Here is a 20211-nt window from a genome sequence, read left to right as displayed (position 1 = left end):
GATCGGCTCGCAAACACAGGACGAGCGACACCGAGCGAGTTGGAAACTTTCTGGACACGCCTCGACGCCTTACCTTAAATTTATTGGGCTAGAATGAACATGCAATAGACATTTACACTCATTTCCAACATACACACAAATATAAAACGTCCATTCACACACTCGAAGACACACGTTTGCAAACGGACATAACGCAAACATGCAAACAAACTGCATGTGTGCTCACACGTACACAAAAAAGGGGGGTGGTGGCCATGGGGAATTTGGGGGGCCTGTCCATTCCCAGCACATGAAAACGTTCACGTTGTTAGCCTCTCCAATTATTAACATACAAGTGTCATCCAAAGTCATTTCTTCTACTTGTATGTTCACCCAGTCTACAATCTATGACAACAAGCGCTCAGCAGGTGTGGGGGGGCTTGGTGTTATGCACACGCCCACACGCCCACACACACCCAAAACTGTGGAGCATCAGCTAAGTGATGACTTAGGGGAAGAAAAAGTCATGCTTGAAGACACGAGGACGTTGGACCGCAGAGGGACAAAAAAAGTGTCATTTGCAAATTTCCATTTTGCCAAATGGATCAAAACTGTCAAGTTTTGCATGTGCGATTCAAATGAAAAGTAAAAAGCCTCAAGTTTTGGACGTGGTGGCGTTGAACATTTTGTCGCCGTTGTCGTCTGGCATCAGATGAGCTCGCCGCCGCTGTTGAGTCCCAAGACCTGGACCACGTCCACGCTCACGCCGCTCTTCAGGGTCCTCCTCACTGCACACACGTACGCATCCAACATGAGAAGCACACGGCAAACTCGCCGCTCCTCATCGTGACTCTCTCATAGCTCGGGAATTTGCATTTGAGCTCATGAGCTGTTTTTTTTTTAAGTCATTTTCAAAGCCGCTTTGCCTCACACGGACCTCCGGAGCCAGTGGCATCGGATCGCCGCCGCAAACAGGCAGATCGCTCAAACAATATTGCGTGCCGCCACCGCGACTCCCGCAATGGGCGTCGTCATCATCGGCGGCAGAACCGCAAGCTTCCTTATCCCTCGTCTCGACGCCGTAGCGTGCGAGTTACGGAAAGTTGTGTTTGCTGTGACGTTTGTCGTCAAACAGACCCAAGCGGAGATGGCCGCCGCGATGTCCTGGGAAAGCGGCTCAAACAACCAACGCAAACTAGCCAAGTGTGACCATTGAGGGAGGATTAGCGTTATCTCCCGTGTGGCCGAGTTCAAAAAACACCAACACGTGCGAGTGATAACCTTGGAGCGGACCACGAAAGCGCATTCCAGCTTTGGCGCCACCAGAAACATCTGTGGAAATTTGCACGCCCGTCTTGATGCATCACATTCACGACTGGCGTTCCTCTTTTGCGTCTAAGAGAGTGTTTCTCAATTATTTTCTGTTACGACCCCCCCAACAAAAACAAAGAAAACTACTTGCGCCCCCCCCCCCCCTCTCCGCCGCAACTTTCGTTGCAAAACAAACCGATACGGTCGAGTTAATACTCGCTGCGCACAACGAGCAAGGAAAGCGCCGCTGCCAACTAGTGGAGTGGATGTGCAATTACACATTGTTGTCGTACGGCAGAGAAAAAGCTTGTTGCTCAAGGTCACACACGCGCCCCCCTAAGCATCGCACACACGCACTCACTGGACTTCCTGTTGAGTCGGGACCGCTTTCGAGTTTTGGGACCGGACGCCCGAGCCGAGGGGTTCCGGGTGACCGACTTGACCAGACGTTCCATGATGTCGTCCGCGGCATCTTCATCCTGAGGCGACGGCTCAGAAGACGGGCCCGCGGAACCTGAAAGAAAGCACAAATGACACTCAAGAAAACGACAATCGCAACTCCAGTCAGAGGTCAAGAAACGGAGTCGAAGGAAAAGCCGGAAATCGACACATCTCATTTGCATTCCAACGTTCTGCTTCCGTCGGTTCGTACCGCGGGTGGTGCGCGAGCGCCTCGGTGCTCGGCGATCTTCGGTCAGCATCTGAGTCATGTTCTGGTGCTCCGCCTCCTGCTCGGGCTCCGCCTCCAGTGCCGCGGAGATGGCGGCGGGGTCGTCGGAACGAGGCACCGCGCCTGAGAACTTCTCCGTCTGTGACCAGTAATTGAAGCATACGTTAGCGCGCGCACGCACGCAGGCGCGTCGCTGTGCGCGTTTACCTCCGTGATCATCTTCCCTCGCGTTTTAGTTCTCTCTCGGTGTTTGTCTCTCTTGCGTTTGAGCGTCAGCACCCTCTCCCGCGTGGTGCGATACTCCAGCGAGAACTCACTGATGATGCGGCAGAACGAGGTGACCTTGGTGTCACGCACCGACGCCGCCGGCTGACCCAGGAAGAGCAGGAATGAGTGGAACCTGACGCACGCACACACACGCACGCACGGGAAGCTAAGATTAGAATTCATTTCGATTCTCGACAACGGCGGCAGGAAGTAGACCCTGACCAACGCTCCCATGCGATTTTCTCGAGCACCGTCATGTCAAAACGGACCCGAGTTTAACATGCATGCACGCTAAAACATAAGCTAGCATGCACGCCAGGGGGTGTTTTGAACAGAGCTGGGCACTTGACCCTTTTTTGCCGGTCAGTCCCCCGCCTTCCAGCCTCGATCCTCCGGCTTTATTCGTCGAAATTGTCGGCCCCCGACCCAAAAAAAGGGTGCATGAAACACGCTGACCTGTTGATGACTCTCCGGTGGACCACCTTGAGGACGACGATCCGCTGGGTGCAGTCCTTCAGGAAGTCGGCCATCTTGTTCTTCAGATTGCTTTTGGTCTCGTGCTTGGAGACCACCTTCAGGTTTTCCCAGGAAGCTTTGCAGCGTCTCTCCAGCTGGACCAGATTCGCGGCCAGGAGCTCAAAGTCCACCTGAAGACAAAAAGCACTCCGAACGAGAACGGGACAAGGCGACGCGCGACATGCAAAAGCCAGATGGCACCTTGGCCGAGCGCGTGACGGCGGGGATCTCCGAGTAGACGTCGGAGAATTGCGGGTCATTTTCGGTGATCAGATTGCAGATGTGATGAAGCAAAGACTGCCTGTGGACCGTGTCCTTCACCTCCGCCACCTTCTCCAGGTAGGCCAGCTCGAAACCTGCAGCCTGCGCACGCACGCACGCACGCACGCACGGGGTCAAGCGGCGCAGACCAAGATGGCGGCCGTGTGCGCGTGCTTGCCGACTGACGTGCGAGCCGTTGAGGAAGTTGCCGATGGCGAGCAGCGTGGCCAAGATCCTCCGGAAGGTCCGATTGGTCGCCAGCTGCTCCATGGCCAGCTTCAGGTCGAAAAGCGGCTCGGCGATCTCCTGCCACACAAAAGCGCACGTATGCGCCGACCGTCACACAATGCGGTCCGAGCGGGCCATTCGGCGACGGGCCGAGTCCGATGATTGCCAGCGGGAGCGCCGTGAAGTCGCCTCGCGCTTGAAGCACGAGCTGGCTGGCTGGCTCCAAAATTCACAGCGCAGCCACTCTTTTTCCCCCCTTTGCCTTTGCCACACAAGAGCGCAAGTTTTGGCCGCAGTCAAATTGTGCACATCAAGTCATGGGAAACTTTTTCCATATTCCACATCCAGAGAAGACAATCTTTTTTCAAATTTTCAAAGGATGAACTTAGAGATGTGCACATTCATTTTGGTGTCGACTGATCAGATTTTGCCAAATATATATATATATATTTTTTTTTTTTACATGAGACTGTCCCCCGTGGAGGTTGGCACGTGCAGCAGAGTTTTTCCCTCAGGAAGAACATAAAAGCTGACGTGGTTTGCAGCCACTGCGTCTGAATGACGAGCCAATGGCTTTTGGATCGCAAAATCTTCAAAAAACAAAACCAAGCGCCGTGTTTCCGCACCGCTTAGGTCACAGCGATCATGTGACTTGTCAAAAGTGCTCGGAAACGTCACCATTTTGCATTTGACTTTTTGGTGTCATGAGTGGTGTGTTCCCTTAAGATGAGCACTCGACGACTGGAGTACTTTTGCCACGTGTGCGTGCGTGCGTGCGTGCGTGCGTGCGTGACCTTCTCCAAAGTCTCGTAATTGAGCTTAAAGGACCAGAGCTGCAGACGGGGCGTCAAGGCGCTGATGGAGGCCAGGCTGGAGAGGAAGCGCTCGGCCGGCCCCAGCGGAACGTCGGGATTGGCCAGCTGGGCCTCCTGGATTTTCTGCTTCTCCTCCTCCGTGGGCGTCATGGTCAGGATCTTCTGCTCCCAACGCAAAAACACAAGAGACAAGCGTTTTGTCGCCGGTCCACTTTGACCACTTTTCAGAGTCGCATGTCGCTTAAAGCGAGAGCAACAACAAAAAGAGCTCGTGCAAAATTGTTCCATGTTGAGTTGTTGGAAAAAAAATGGACTGTTTTTTTCCCCCAGGGGTGCCTGATCCAATGCTTCAGAAAACGGACGGACAACATCGTTACGGTCACGAGACAAGAAGGGCCGTGATATTTCAAAGCATTCATTTTGGTCCTTGAGAATATCTTCACCTGAAAACGACCATCGGCACGGATTTCAAAATATGTGTGCGCGCAGGTTTGTGCAAAAGTCGTGAAGTGATTTGTTCTTCGAAGCATTCCTATTAAATATTAAAATACTCCCGATGCTCCTGACGACATTTTCAAAGTAAGAAAATGAACAAAACGTGAATTTGTGCAAGTGGTCATATTTAGCAACTTTAGTGCCGGTACAACCAAGTCCAAAAGTTGCGTCCGCCCGTTTACAACAAGACAAAAACAGCTTTAATTAAAAGATTGACTTTATTGGAGTTCAGAACATTCGCGTGTTTGAGGTTGAATTGAGCTCACTCAAATGTTTGGAATTAACGTGTCATGTTTTCTCACGACTTCCATCGCTGACTATTGTTATTCGGTTTAATAGTTTCACTTGATCAAGTCTCTTCTAATAAATCATACTAAGAAAATAAATGACAGCATTCTTGCCACAATCGGATCGGACGTGGAAAAATGGATCGGGACACCCCTACTTCCCCCCCCCCCCTCCATTGTAAGTGTGAATGTGAGTGAAAATGGTTATTGGCATTATTATAATTTCCCTTATTCAATAATGTGGAGGGTAAATGAAAATATATCAAGAATCGTCGTTAATTTTAGACTGGCCATTCTGGTAGTGGGGGTCCACTATGAGGTGTTCTAATTTGCCGCCAATTTCTCTGTGAACATCTGGAAAGCAGCTGCAGCTGTTGACAAATGCGCTCTCGAAATCAAGTTGGAAGCAATTGGAACATGGGCGCACGCAGGGCGCCCCCTGCTGGTATTCAGTGAGCAGTGCGAGACCAACCGACTCCAACTTGGATCGCCTCACATGTTTCACGTATGGCACATTTGCATTTCAATTTCGACAAGTGCGCAGTTGTGATGGAACTAACGTGGCGCACATCGCAAACTTCTGTTTTAACCGTTTTTTCTATTTTCCACTTTTAATGCTCAAATTGTGCAGAACACGGCAGTGGCGTCAATTTCTTTTTCATGGAGTGCAAGAATAGCTTTCAGATCCATTTCCCTTGAAGTTCAAGAGGTGGAGGCTGAGCAAAAAAATAAAATAAAATAAAAAACTTTTTTTTTTTTTACTTTTCATTTTTGAACAATCCATTTTAATTGGCTCGTGCATTCTCGTCCCTCCTCTCAGTTGAGTGCGCTCACATTGATTGCGTCCGATCGAGTTGTGTTTTTGTCAGTCTGGCCAAGTGACGCTACGTTTAAATGCACTCAAACGGTTGAGTTTCCGTTCAAAAATCGGACCGGCCCGGTTCATTTCAATTCACGTGTCCGTGTGGTCAGGTTGATTAACGCGCCAGGTTTATTCGGAGTAAATCGTCAGCTCGGTTTATTTCAGTCCCGCTGATTTGCATTTAGTTCCGTTTGGCTCAGTCCCGTTGGGACTTTTTCATTCACGGTCGGTCGGGCCGAACGCCGTGACTTTTTGTTGCAGGTCGCTTGAATCTAGTTCAGTGCGGCTCGGTCGAGTTGAATTCAGGCAACTGAAGTCGCGTTTGGGTCAGCTTGTCGCCGAATCCACTGCCTTTTCGTTTGGCTCGCGTCGTTTAGTCACGTGACCCCTCGGACCTCGACTCGGTCCTTCGGGAAACGGCACATACCTCGATGCCCTCCTTGCTGATAGCAAACTCATCAAAGTTGAGGACGGCGCTTTTGATGACGTGAACGGCCGGCAAGACCGTCAGCCCGATGTTGATGGCGTTGCTCCTCTTGGAGTCCAGGACCAGGATCTCGGACTTCTTGGTCTCCGCTGCTTTCTACGCACAAAAGACATTGCGGACAAGTGACACGAGCCGTCGACAAAGGGATCGGAAGACCGCAACAAACGGAGAAATGTCGTGCAAGACAACGTTTGGACACGGTCACAGTTGACAGTCCTGGTTCGTAGTTTTCCAGGAGTTGGTGGCAGAGAGGCCAGAAAATCTTTTTTTTCAAGTGCGTCGAGAAGGTGCGCCGTCAAATCAGTGGCCCACAACGGATCTGATCCGAAGAGCGAACGGCTCGGGAGGAGGGCCCGCCAAGGGCGATGGTCTAACTCCGCCCCCCGCCTGCGTGACGTTTGACGTGCCGCCTGTTGCCACTCAACCACCACCACCCAAAAAAGCCGGCGAGCTTCCGTGCAAAGAACCCAAACTCGAACTCTCGAAAGGTCCCGGTAAAGATTCTTAGTTTGCAAAAACAAAAAAGCCACAAGACGACGCAACGCGAGAGTCGGACGTCACCAAAAGTTTCCGGTTGCGCCTTCATCACCGCGTTGGCGACGAAGAACGGGTCCACGCAGGAAATGAACTCAACAGCCTCAAACTGCCGAATCCGTTCCTTCCTTACGCGCCATAGCTCAGGTTCTGTGTTCAGCATCCAGAATTCATCGCTCTGCATTTTTTTTTTTGTGACGGTGCTCGCTGCACCTGGCTAAACCGACTAAAAGAAAATCAGCACGAAATTATTTTCCTCTCTCTGAGGTCAATTGAAAATAACACATCGCCAAATTCAATCTTTTCAACTAAAGTTACAAAGCCATGGCTGAAGATTTTTGAAAAAGTAAAAAAGCTGAGGTTGAACTCAACCCTACCTTGGCGATGGGCATCTCTTTGGCTTTGGACTCAAAAAGGTGCTCGAGTCGCCCCGTGTCCACTTGCACCCTGTCCAGAGACGTCCACACGGTGCCGCGGCCAAAGCGGCACTTGGTGGGCGGCTCCGTCTGCTTCAGTTCGCGCCAGAACAACTTCACAGTCTTCTTCTTCTTCCCCAACGGTGATGCCAACCCGGACGATGGTGGAGGGGGAGGAGCCAGGGCGCCAGGGAGGGGCGGGGGAAGGGGAGGAGCCAGAGCGCCAGGGAGCGGCGGGGGAGGGGGAGGAGCCAGAGCGCCAGGGAGCGGCGGGGGAGGGGGAGGAGCCAGAGCGCCAGGGAGGGGCGGGGGAGGGGGAGGAGCCAGAGCGCCAGGGAGCGGCGGAGGAGGGGGAGGAGCCAGAGCGCCAGGGAGCGGCGGAGGAGGGGGAGGAGCCAGAGCGCCAGGGAGCGGCGGTGGTGCAGAAAGGCAGGAAGAGACAGAGTCCGAGCTGTCCATGTCCAGAACGTCGATGTCCTCCTCGTCCAGGAGGTCTGAGAAGTCCAAGTCTTTGATACGGAGGCTGGCGCCGCTCGGCTGAAGGTGGTCCCACGCGTCCCCGGGACCGCCAGGCCCTAGTGGGGTCATCTGGGTGCCCTCCAGGCGGTGGGCGGGGCTCTCCACATCCACACTGCTCTGCTGACGCACGTAACGCTTCTGCACACACACACGCACACGCACGCGCACACGCACGCAATGCTATTTAGCTGCGCCCACACACTCAACAGCCAATCACAAGCGTTCTTGTACTACAATATCAAGAAAGCAGCGGGCGACATTACAACTTGAGCTAATCATTTGACATGCACCAAAAAAAAAAAACAGACATGGAAAGTCACGAATGGCGGAAGAGGAGGAGGAGGAGCCAGAGCGCCAGGAGGGGCGCATACACACGCACGCGCAATCTGGTGCTGTAAGGATCGATAAAGTTATTTTTAGTTCCATGGCCTCGTGGAGGCGACATAAGCAAAGTCGCAATTGAAGCTGCACGCAAAGAGTCGCGTGAGACGTGGCGACCATGCGGATGTTCTGACCTGTTGCTCCTCCGCCAGTCTCGCCAACGCCACCTGGGCGGAGCCTTCCAGCCCTTCCAGCTCCACCCGACGGGAGGCGCTGCTCTCGCTAGGAGCGGCAGACTCCACCGAGCGCGCTCGGAGGCTGGACAGGCGCTCCAGCACCCGGCCCCCCCGCGGGGCCCCCGCCTCGCTGTCATCGCCTGAGCGGGAAAACAAAGATGGCAGTTCAGCGTCCACTCGCCACACACCGGCTATGTTGAAACGGCGCCGAGGGGCGGTGTCATGTGATCTCGTCGTGAAGCAGGCGAGAAAAGGAAGCGCGTCCAACTTATCGTTGACGTTTCCATGGCTACCGCAAAGCCTCACGCGACCATCGCGGCAGTATTCAAATGTCACAGCGAAGGACCCAAAAGAAAAAAGTCATTTTTATTGACGAGACGACGACGTTGCATTTTGCAGCATCAACAGCTTACGTCGCGTTTCATTTGAGCAAAGAGAGAAAGCGCGACAAAAACAGCCACGCGTACAGCGCGACGCCGCTCCGAGCTCATCTGAGTGGCAACGAGAATCGGCGGAAGGTTGGACAAGCACGCGCTCGCGGCGTCAGTGGCATTCCAAAAGCTCGGACGCTGCGGTGCCGTCACTTTGCTTTTGACGTCTCGTCAACGCTGAGCTTGTTCTTCTGCCTCGAGTCATTCAAGTGCGCCAAACTGTGGAAAATGCCCCACATCCGTGGAGACCCGCGGATATTTGTCCAAAGCATCAAAGGAAAGTACAAATCTGTTTTTTGTTTATGGCTCAATTGAAAAGGCAATGAGCCAGTTCACGTTTAGGAATTATGAAACCTCTGCCGGTAGCCTTTTGTCACGCGCGGACGTTTTTTTGTTTTTTTATTAGGGGGGTGAAATCAAAGGATCCAAGTGCCCGTCCACGTGTCACCCCGAGACGACTTTGAATGTGTGAAGCGTGCCGGCGACCATCGTGAGGATAATCGTCAACGTCAAACTGCGACCTGCGCGCAATCCAGTCAAACTTCCAGCGAGAGCGGCCCAGCACAGCGCAAGCTAACGATAGCAGATGATTGGATCCGATTCACCGCGCCGTGCGCTGCGGCATTGTGCAGCCCGCTAACAGACTCCTTGGAAGAAGAAAACAAAACAAAAAAAAAAACTTGCAATGTTGGCAATCTGCGAGCTCAAATGCCAGGATGAGGAACTCCCGCAAAAGCGCACAGCCAAACAGATGCCGTTCATCTGATTTTGGCAACACGCGCGCACGTCGAACGCTTTCATGAGTAGTTGGGATCCTTTACACACTTGGATTGGTGCGACTCGAGCTTTTTGTCTCGAGGGGCATGCGACAAGCGTACTTGAGTGGGATGCTCAAAAATAAGTCGGATTTGGCTAACAACCGTGGCGTGGGCGTGGCCTCACCGGGCAGGAAGCGCTCGTCTTCTCCGGCGGTGCCGTCGGGGCCGGGGGGCGCCGGGGCGGAGGCCTTGGAGAAGAGCATGTCCAGAAGGAACTTGCGATCATTGGACAGCGTGCTGACTTGACGCTGGATGCCGCCTGAGCGCATGTCACGTGACACGCTCAACTCCCCGTGCGGCATCACCGCGCGCGCGTGTGCGGGAGTGCGCTCACCTGGCTCTCGCTGGGGGGGGTGCGGCACGTCTGTCTTAGCGCACGCACAGCGATCAGTACTCGTCGTCAGCAGCAACCAAGAGGCGGATAGCGTACCATCGTTGCCGTCGTCCTCATTTGGCGTGGGTGTCGGTGTGATGACATCATCAGATGAGGGCATCTCGGTGCGGCTCAGGTGTTGACTCCGCCTCTTCTTCTCCCATTGGGTGGTGGCCAAACTGCGCAGGAAGTTGTCTCTGCGAGAGGGTGGAGTCAGCTGTTAAAGCAGGAAGTGACGTCATGACCAGGCCACCAGGCTCCGCCCTTTAAGTCTTCAAAGAGTTCAAAGTTCCTCCCGGCATCAAACTGACTGACCGTTTTGACCTCTTCAAAAGTTGACGTTTTACTTTGAAAAGCAGGCACAAGTGGGAAAAGACGTCATTGGGTTGATTTCAAATCAGTTCGTTATCAACAAAGCCGCACCAGAAATTAGACAGCACCCGATCTTTTCTTCACCAAACACCATCACCGACAAAGCGCCACGCACACACGTTAGAGAATATGAAATAAGAACAGACAAAAAAGTCAAAAGCACGCGCACAAACACACACACACACACACACACACGCGCACGCACGCGCAGCATGCACGCTTCAGCTGCTGGACTTACTCAAACCTCCTCAGAACGGGCTTGTTGTCCACATTCATGTTAAGCTCGTCTGGGCTGCAGAGACACACGAGCACGCGCACACACACACACACACACGTATGCATGACATTAGCGTGTCGCGTGGTTACATCATCCTAAAGTCGTCAGCTTTGCATTGACTTGGCAAAAACGGCACCGGCTTGTGTTACCGCGGCAACACTATAAACTCACGCCCAACACCCGACAAACCAGGAACTAGGCGGTCAATGCCACACTCGGCAGGAGGAGGAAGAAGGAAGACGAAATGGCGGCTACTTACCAGAGGAAAACATCGTCCTTGCTGCATGAGGAAAAAGTGCGGACAAATGTTTTGAAGCAACGTGACAGGGAATGAAAGTGTTGCAAAGTTCAACTTTTTCAATTGGCTTGGGAAGCATCACAGTTGCCGTGGCAACACGTCAACCACTCACTTGAAAGATGTCTTGCTGACACTTGGATAATCTGAAGGCGACCTGCGCACACGCACACACTTTAGTGGCCAATGGGCTATCGTGGATGCATGCGCGCACATGCAGACCTGCAGGAAGTGGGCGTGTCCTTCGAGGCAGTGGGCGTGTCCTGGCATTGGCCGCTGCCGGACTTGGAGAAGATACGGGACTTCCTGCTCAGACCCAAAGAGGACATGTGGTGGCTGAGGAAAGAGCGACTTCTGGCAGAAGCGAGACCACACCGCACAGGAAAGACAAGAAGGGGCGGGGTCCGGGGGGTGGGGGGGCACCCGTGGTTAAAAGACCCAACAAATGTGAGAGAAAACCAGGTGCTCCAAAAGAAGAAAACATCGACAGCCCGACATTTCTTCGCTTACTGAAAACGCACCGACGGCCGAGGAAGATAAGCACTTACGGCGTCTTTGCGTTGTCGTCACTGAGGTGGAGAGGGGGCGGGGTTAAGGCAGGAGATGGCGAGAGAGGCGGAGGAGTCGGGGAGCCCCGCAGCGATCCCGAGGGGCTGGAGGCGGTGCTGCCAGGCTCGGAGACGGTCCCGGAAGCGGGCGACGCGCAACGGGAGGAGCTGGCCGAGGTCGCCGTGGCGTCAGCGATGTTCTGATTGGACGAGCGCCGACTCCGCCGGCCTTCCTGCTCGCCGGCAGCCATTTTACGACGCTCTTTTCGCACATGAGAGGATGGGTCCAGGATGTCGCCGTCCTCATGACGCAAGGCCGTCTGCACGACAAGCTTAGAGTTCATGACAACTAACAAAATAACTATTGTGTATAAAAAACGATTTCAAAATACAAACACGCACACAAAGGAAAAATAAAAAGCATGAAAAATGATTTAAAGCAACAAAAGGTCCAAAGCGGCTGCAACCCTGCGGCACGCACGCCGGTGGAGTTTTGGTGGGAATTGCCGGCACGGGGGCGTGTCCTACCTCGTACATGGCAAACTGCGCCCTGAGGTCAGGCTCGGTGGCGACGTTGCCGAGATTCCGGCGGACCACGTCTTCCATCTTGAGACTCTCCAGACAGTCGGTGACGTCGTAAAAGGAATCCTGGTCGGGGAGCGCGGACAGAGTTTTGTTGACCAACGTCATGGTGAAGACCAGGAGCTCCGAGTCGCAGCCCGTCTTCTCGTGGAGGATATCCATCACGTGCGACCACGGCTTTACGCCTAACACACACACACACACACACACGCACACGCACAAGTTTGCTGCTAAATAAAAAGAGCAGGGGACTTTCCCTGTACGGTAAAAAGGCTTCAAAAGCAGGCAGCATCCATGAATCACAGAGTCCACTTTTTTTTTTTGTATAATCGCAGCAATCGAAAATGAGCCATTCACTTTTTGGGGTGCGCGCAGGGAAAGGTGTGCACGTGTACGTACCTCTGCGCGCATCCACGGCGTTAACGGCGTTGATGAGCGTCGGGCTGTTGGATTCTTTATATTCCACAAAGACGATGAGGAGCTTCAGAGACGTTTTGACCAGCAGACGAGACTGGACGCACACAACAATCCAAACGCGTGAACCCCCTCACGGGCCGCACCTCGCCGTCACGCCGCGCCACGTGACTGACCTCACTTCCCGTCAAGGTGTAAAGCCACTCCAGCGTTTCGCTGTGGTTGATGACGCCGTTCATGCCGTCCACGAACAACATGATCTGACTCAGAGCTGAAAGCGCACACACACCCCCGCGTGATGAGAAGGATGTTGTTACCGTGTCAACGCTGCATGTGCACACGCGCAACCTCGCAGGATGTAGTTCTGGTAGTTGTGGTCGGCCTCAGCTCCGACTTTGACCAAACAGCTCAAACCCTCGGACGCCACAAACTCGGGAACGAGGTCCTTGTCGTCCTGTGGCGATAGCGTCACCGTGATGTCACAGGAGTGGGCGCGGCCTGACCTTACCTGGAAGAGCTGCTTGAGCGAGAAGAGCGAGCGCCGCAGCTCCGGACCGTGACTGTTGTACAACTTCTCTGCAAGACAAGGCCAGTAAACAGGAAGTTCACGTCGCCGCGGCAACAACAGCAACACTGCCGCCTCATCTCAAATGGTCAAAATCAATCCCAACGCCGGACTGTCACACGCTCACCACGGGACAATTTAAATAGAACGTTCAATTAAGCTCCCGTGCGTGCATTCGGAATGCGGGAGGCACCGGATTTGATTCGACGACTTCCGCACTCTGAGGTGGACGTGCTAACCCGTCGACCGCCGCGCAGCCTTGAACTCTCCCAATACAAAAAAAATACAAAATAAAATCCCAATTCTGGCCTTCTCAGGTCCGCTTACCAGAAGCACACATTTCCAGTCGGGGCGCGAGTCATCGATTCCCAACAAAGTCGAAGCCTCACACAGAGAGAGACGACTCCGCCTGAGCCACACGCTATGTAGCGGTGACAAAACACACCGATCACAAATATTTCACGCACTTTCTTAAATATTGACCGATGCTGCATTTATTTATTTATTTCCCCTCTGTACCGCGGACAGACATCCGGAGGGTTTCCTTCCACTTGTATGTGTCGTGGGATCAAAGTGTGCATATTTGCACGCTTTTCATGACTGTCTGCCGCTAATGTTATAAATGAACGGCGACATGACGCCGCCGCCTCTGTGTGATCATTATTTGACCTGGTGATGCTTTTTTATTTCAGGGTTTATCCATCCATCCATTATCTGTTCCGCTTCTCCTCACGAGGGTCACGGGGGCTGCCGGAGCCTTTCCCAGCTATCTTTGCGCAGCAGTCGGGTCACACCCTGAACGGGTTGCCAGCCAATCGCAAACACAAACAACCATCGGCGCTCACAATCACACCTAGGGACAATTTAGAGCCTGCCACGCTTGTTTTTGGAATGTGGGAGGAAAGCGGAGTACCCGGAGGAAAGCCACGCAGGCACGGGGAGGACATGCAAAACTCCACACAGGAAAGGCGGAGCCGGAATCGAAGCCACGACCGCCGCACTGTGAGGCCATCGTGCAAACCGGTCGGCTCATTAAAACGGACTGAGTCAAAACAAAATGGAAATGATGACCACCCGGATCAAGAAGCGTGCACGTGCACGTGCGCGCGCATGCGAGGATGCACGCATGCAGCTGTGAGCAAGTCATCATCGTGACACATTCAAAAGTTCTAAAATGGTTTTGTGACGCCAACGTACAACAGCTGACTATGTGTGTGTCACACAGGGTGGCCCAATCGTGCACCCCCCCCACACACACACACACACACATGCACAGAGTGTTGTTAGCTGTGGAGACAGGAAGCGGTCCTGATAAAGTTAGCCTGGTATTTCCTGTTAGTGGCAAAAAGGAAAAAAGAAGAAGCAGGAGAAGGAAGAACATTTGACAAAAAAAAAAGTTGAAGCAGGCAACAACAAGAAGAGAGAACAAAATGAAAATAAAATGCCACTTACTGCCAATGTGGACTCGTGAGAGAAAAGCAGAAAGGAAACGTCGCTCCTCACGTGACCCGCTGACGCTCATCCCACGAAAAGCAAACGAAGGCAGCTCGAAGGAGCGAGGCGACGGGCCGGGCTGCAAGCGGGCTTAGTTTGCGGTTTGCTTTAGTTTATGAGCGGAAGATTGGCAAAATACTTGGTTTGCTTTAGTTTTAGTTTTTGGGAATGTGGAGTATTTACTCGCAAGAATGCTGACTAACCGATAACAAATAAAAGCTAACGGTTCACTTCCACTTCAAAAGTCCAAGAAAGCGCAGCGTACGAACGTTGCTCGGAAAGTCAAAACGGTTTTTCCAAAACATTCTCCTTTTTATTTGATTTGGTGAATTGCATTTTTGTTTTCCTCATTGCTTTTCGTTTGCGATCGTCAAACGAAAGCTCGTCGTTGGGAACCGGTCGCGTAACTGACGGCAACGGTCAAGAAAGGAACAATCAGGACATGCTTCAAGGTCACCCGGACCTCGTCACTCGCGTTGGCAAAAGTCATCGGGAGCAAGACAACCGAGTGCACGTGAAGCAACTCCTCGGCTGAGCGAAGCAAGCGGAACGACAACGCAACGAAATGTCACCCGTGCAACAATAAGAACAAAATAGAATGATGATGAAATCATACTTACCCAAGATGGCGTGGACGCGCACAGACAAATGTGTCCTCAGGATTAAGATGGGCTTCTTCCCCTTCCTGGAAACGGAAACACACACACACACACACGCACGCGTATGATTTGGCCTCGTTTGCCGCAGCCGGTCAGACGGGAGGAGGAAAGCGCAACTCAAGATGAACGGGAGCAAAAATTCACAGGTTCCATGGCGTGTTGCACGCGCACACTAAACTTACAGTTGAACCCTAATTATTAACAAGTGTGTGTGTGTTTCTGTCCAATCGAAGAAACGATGGATCCGAGACAAGACCTTGGACGTATGTGGGGGGGGGGGCGATATGATTGGACGGCGGCACCAAGCGCTTGAGTTGAATTACTATTTGATGAGTTGGGTTCAGCGGCGCCATGAGCGTCTTCTTCTTGTCGTGATGTCGCAATACAAGTTCACTTGTCAGGACTGCAAAGATGGCATTGCCTTCAAAGAGGAAGGGGAATTGGCCACACAAATCATGGGCGGGCTCAAAGACGTTCAGTGTGCGTGTCAACTACAAGAAGCGTCAGCGTGTGTGGGAGAACAACTAACAAGAAGAAGGGTGTCCACTTCCCACACTCGAGGGCGGGAGAGAGAACGAGAGAACGCACGACAAGTTGTGCTTGCGAACGTGCCTCCCTGAAGTCGACTCTTCTTGAGTTTGTGTTGATCCAATGGCAGCTCGCGTTCTAAAAATGTGTCATGACGCCAGCGAGACCGGATGAGGGCATGGAAACGTGGAAACCTGGAATTGTGAATGAATCATGGTTTGTTTTGAGGCTGACCGAAGAAGTCGGCACGTTTTCTTGGGCAAGTGGCACACGCGCACGGCGAAAAGTGAGAGCAGAGCACGCCGGCTCGGAAGATTCTGCAGCGCAAAGGACTCGGCTGCATCAGCGAGGCCGGCGACGCGCTACTAAAGGACGTCGGCAAACTTTTTTTTTTTTCCCCAAACGCCACCACATGCTCAACACTTACCTACACACAAAACAAAAAACAGCAAAACCACACACAGGCACAAAACCACAATGCGCACAAGCATCCGAGAAATCGGATGCATTCTTATCGCTACAATTACAAAAATTAAGTAAAAAAATAAATAAATAAATGAATCACACAACTTACATACCCTCACAAACAATACACTCATGTACACAAAGAGACACACGCACACACACCCCTGGGCTTGAGTTCTCCTATTAAGATTTTGGTGTGTTGACGTTTTCTTTAGTTTAGCTCGCATTTGAACAATTTTTTTTTAAAAACAGCAAAGTCGCACCACTGCCGTTCGTGCAGCGTCATGCCCGCCAGTCCATGAAAACTGCGGGCGTGTGCGCAACATCAGCAGATTGCCAGTGGTGCGGTTGTCATGACGACGGCTTCTTACGCGACATCCTGGTAGAAGTTCTCCAGCTCGTCACGCTGCTCCGCCAGAGACAAGTCCAAGTCCAAGTAGTTGCCCTGAGGACACACCTGAAACGTGCACTCCTCCAACTGACATGCGCACACACACACACGCACAAGCATGTGTGAAACACTCAAAAATCATGGCATAGTCAATATGGCAACTAGCAAGTACAGTAAGCCCTCACCACTTCGCGCTTCAATTTTCGGAGCTGAAATGATTTGCAGATTTTTCCAACAAATCCATCAAAAAAAAAATATATATATAAATACATATTTCGAAAAGAGGCGTTGACTGTGAGGCTTTGTACACACCCACGGCGGGCACATGATTGGCTCCCGGCCACGACGTCGACCAATGAGAGCACGAGCGACGTCATCCCGTGAGCCGATCGGCTGCGCGTCCTGCCGGCCATCCGACAAGCGCGGCTCGCTCGGCACAGGGACGACCAAACGTCAGCAAATCAAACCTTCGAGTGTTTCTTAAAGTTTGTCTTGGCAAAGTTTAGCTGAACGAGAATCCCGAGAGGCATTTTATCCAAAGGGTCCTCGTTGATGTTATTGCGCAAAGTCAAAGTGAAGCCGTGATCACGTCTGGCGAGAGGGTTTCTTTTTCGTGGCTTTAAAAGGGCATTAATCCGCCGGGATTGTCCCTTAATGGCTGAAATGCTTGTTGAGGCAAGCTCATTTTAGGATCAAAATGAAAACTGGAACCTAGTTGTTAGCCAACGTTCCGTTCTGCAGATTGATACATATTTCTTCTTCATTGGCATTTTTAAAGTTTAATTTGTCGTGGAACAAGTATTTAGAAGGTTGGCAACCATGTTTGGGGGGAGTGGGTCGCAACAGCGTAATAAAGGCGGCAATCCGCCCCTCCCCCAAAAAAAAAGAACCACTGATTTTGAGCAGTGTGCACACACACACCCCCACGCACACACACATGCGTGCGTGTGCGTGGGGGTGTGTGTGTGGGCGAGGTTGTGAACGCAACATGCGAGTTTACCGGTCCATCAACATTCTTCAAGGAGCTCAAACACCCTTTCACAATAAAAGGCCTGGGCGGCCATCTTGAAGTTCCTGCACATGACGACAGCAAAGAAGCGTTGCCGCAGTGACCGGAAGATGGCACCTTATCAACACACGCACACTTTCCAAGCTCCGCCCCTTTCCTTCTCCACAGTGCAGAACAGCCCAAAGCTTGAAGGACAACACACACGCACACACTTTGTGAGAAGGAAAGTTGCCATATCCTCAAAGTATTCAAACCCGAATGCGAACATTTTAGATCGTTCGAAGCACAAGTCGACGCACGGTGGTTGAGGAGGAGGAGTGGCCAATCAGGATTGACCATCGTTACATGTTGGTAAATCAAGAGAGCTAGAGCAAGTGTGTGTCGTGGTGTGTGACAGAGTGTGGACATACGGTAATGCATGCGTGCGTCTATGTGTGTGTGTGGGGGGGGGGGGTGCGTGTGTGTGCGTGTGCTTGGAATAAGTGGTTTTGCATTGCATTTGGGAAGACAAAAACCCTGACTTTGCACATCAATAACAAAACTGAGCATGAAAGATTTGGATGTGCAGAGACGATCTCGAAAAAGTGCGTTAAGGTGTTGCAATGCCGTTTATGTCACTTACGCGTGGGAAGCAGAAGACGGAAGCAAACGTTCCGTACGACCACGGAGACGTGACACGTTGCTGTCCGACGGAGCCCAGGACAAATGTCATCAACAAACAGCATGAAATCAACAATCTGGCTTTTGACGCTTCAAAATGACGCTTTTTCAGACAAGTTCGGTGCAAATTATGCCACAGCCGCTTGCTAACAATAAACTTTGGCTGGCTAGCTAGCTAGCACGGCTAAATACATTTGGAGTCACTCCAGGGTCAGCAATCGCCTCACTTGTGACGCAGGGATGATGAGACAGAAAATAAACAAAGGATGGAGAAGCCATGCTAATTGCTACGCTAAAATTGACATGAAAATGCCAAACGCTGGAATGAAGTCATGGCGTCTATGTTTTGGTGGAAGTCTGGCTGGAGCCACGCAAAAGGCGTTGGCAAATCCAACTTTGCACATCCAAATAACAGGCCATTTTGGAAGCGTCTGGAGAGAAACTAAACAACAACGGCAGTGACAGGGCGCAAACTAGTAGCAGTAGTAGTTTCGTGTGGTTTTCACACCTCCTGTCTCATCCCTGAAAGCCATGCCTTGAATTCATCTCCACACTGGAATACCGTATCATACCCTCCCTCTATCGATGTATAAGGGCAGTCTATAATCAGATGGTCCATATTGGAAATTAATTATTATACATTTCTAAATGGGAGGTGCAGCCTACAAATTCAAAAGCTTATTTATATCATATCTTCAATATTTACATTGCTAGTAATGTGTGTTTTCATAATACATCCATTTTTTTTATTTTGTTTGAGATCTGCAACATAAATGTTCTCAAAATTGTCCTTCAGTAGATTTTTTTTTTTTTTATTGCTTTGCGAAGCAAACATTATCCATTCATTCATTTGTTGTTACATTGCCCAAAAAATCTGCTCCTCAAATCATGTCATTAATGAGCAAAAGTGCGAGTCAAAAAAATAATGATTAAAAATGTTTAAGTTGTGCTTTTCTTGATTTGGAGTGACATTCCTGTTAAGTTTTTGTCTTTTTTTTTCATTCCCGCGAATTGCCAAAAGGTCAAAGTTTAACGAGTGTCTAGAGCGCGTTTGGTCAAATTGAAAGTTTCGTTTTGAACTTTGGAAAAAAAGAGGAGACGAGCGGATTTCAAAGGGGAGCCGAATTAGTTATCGATGGACTAATTTCCGGAATTATGATTCAGACGCGCGCGCGCGATCAGTCACGCTGAACGACGTCATTTGCAGACTTCCCCCACCTGCTTTCCTTTTCTCACCTTGAGGGGCGCGTCCAGCACCTTGTGGACGACCGGAAGGTGTTGACCGAGCGGCGTGTTCTCGTCCAAGTCCAACGAGGGAGGTCGCCGAGGTTCCGGAAAGTTGGTACAGATGAAAGGATCCTGGTCCAACAGGAACTGGACCCGGCAAGTGACCGCATACATGCTCGACAAGACCACCGCGCGAGCGTCAACGTATGAAAATAAAAATGACAATGACGCCACGCCAGCACTTTTTAAAGGAGCGCGACACTATCTTGATTCAGTAAGGGCAACAACTTCCGCGTTGGCCCTTCAAAATAAACGGACAGACGCACAAGGCCAAACCTATTTGTTGAGCTCAACGTGACAGCCCAAGTGTTCCAAAATACAAATAAATGGCTTTGTATCGTTTCAGTGCGTCACTTCCTGTCACGTGGAAGTGAACAATATTTCCCACTCTGACTCATTTTGGATTAAACTTTTATACTAAAGGCAAGAAGATCATCGATTACCGGATGTTGCTCCTCACAAACAAATAAAAACCCGCAGGTGAGCCGATCACACAGGCGCTCTAACATGACGTCATTAAGGTGATGCCGGAAAAACGGAAACGTCCGATATGCTGCATTCGAGGAAAGTGGGAAGTCGGAGGTCGTCTCCAATCAAACACGTATCTGATCTCGAACAACGTAAAATAAATAGCTTTTAAACTGACCCATAAATTATATCCAGATAAAATTTACATAATTTTTGTTGTCATCACAACACATTTTAAATTCCAGAAAAACCTTCGGAATTTTCTTATCTCCAAACCATTCCATTCATTTTACAGTATATCTTCACACAGCCACTCCAAATTGTTGAGTTATGTGGCGTTATTTCGAATAGCTAAATGCAATAATAAATAA

The 20211-nt window shown here is 51.2% G+C and overlaps 1 protein-coding gene across 9 annotated transcripts; it reads right to left on the bottom strand.

The window, feature by feature from the left end:
• Nucleotides 1-63: 63 nt before the first annotated feature.
• On the bottom strand, nucleotides 64-19838 carry fhod1 (formin homology 2 domain containing 1). 9 transcript variants are annotated; one of them, XM_088296777.1, is made up of 25 exons: nucleotides 19322-19837; nucleotides 16397-16503; nucleotides 14994-15058; nucleotides 12823-12890; nucleotides 12663-12768; nucleotides 12491-12585; nucleotides 12300-12411; nucleotides 11847-12085; nucleotides 11319-11638; nucleotides 10993-11124; nucleotides 10886-10927; nucleotides 10735-10755; nucleotides 10437-10490; nucleotides 9578-10023; nucleotides 8163-8344; nucleotides 7090-7785; nucleotides 6119-6274; nucleotides 4027-4209; nucleotides 3191-3310; nucleotides 2945-3106; nucleotides 2684-2874; nucleotides 2168-2360; nucleotides 1943-2099; nucleotides 1652-1804; nucleotides 64-767 (listed from the first exon to the last, which is right to left on the bottom strand). In XM_088296777.1, the coding sequence occupies exons 1-25, from the start codon at nucleotides 19484-19486 to the stop codon at nucleotides 688-690; spliced, it is 4245 nt and encodes a 1414-aa protein (XP_088152903.1). In that variant the 5' UTR covers nucleotides 19487-19837; the 3' UTR covers nucleotides 64-687. The 9 variants fall into 9 exon arrangements, with proteins under 9 accessions (XP_088152903.1, XP_088152897.1, XP_088152900.1 ...); XM_088296771.1 differs by having other exon boundaries at nucleotides 12663-12890; nucleotides 19322-19838; XM_088296774.1 differs by having other exon boundaries at nucleotides 10993-11121; nucleotides 12663-12890; nucleotides 19322-19838.
• Nucleotides 19839-20211: the final 373 nt, after the last annotated feature.

This window comes from Idiotropiscis lumnitzeri, chromosome 5, assembly GCF_059441095.1.
Source record: "Idiotropiscis lumnitzeri isolate Australia: NSW breed Sydney's pygmy pipehorse chromosome 5, RoL_Ilum_1.0, whole genome shotgun sequence".
Taxonomy (NCBI): domain Eukaryota; kingdom Metazoa; phylum Chordata; class Actinopteri; order Syngnathiformes; family Syngnathidae; genus Idiotropiscis; species Idiotropiscis lumnitzeri.
This window is presented reverse-complemented; position numbering and strand designations above follow the sequence as displayed.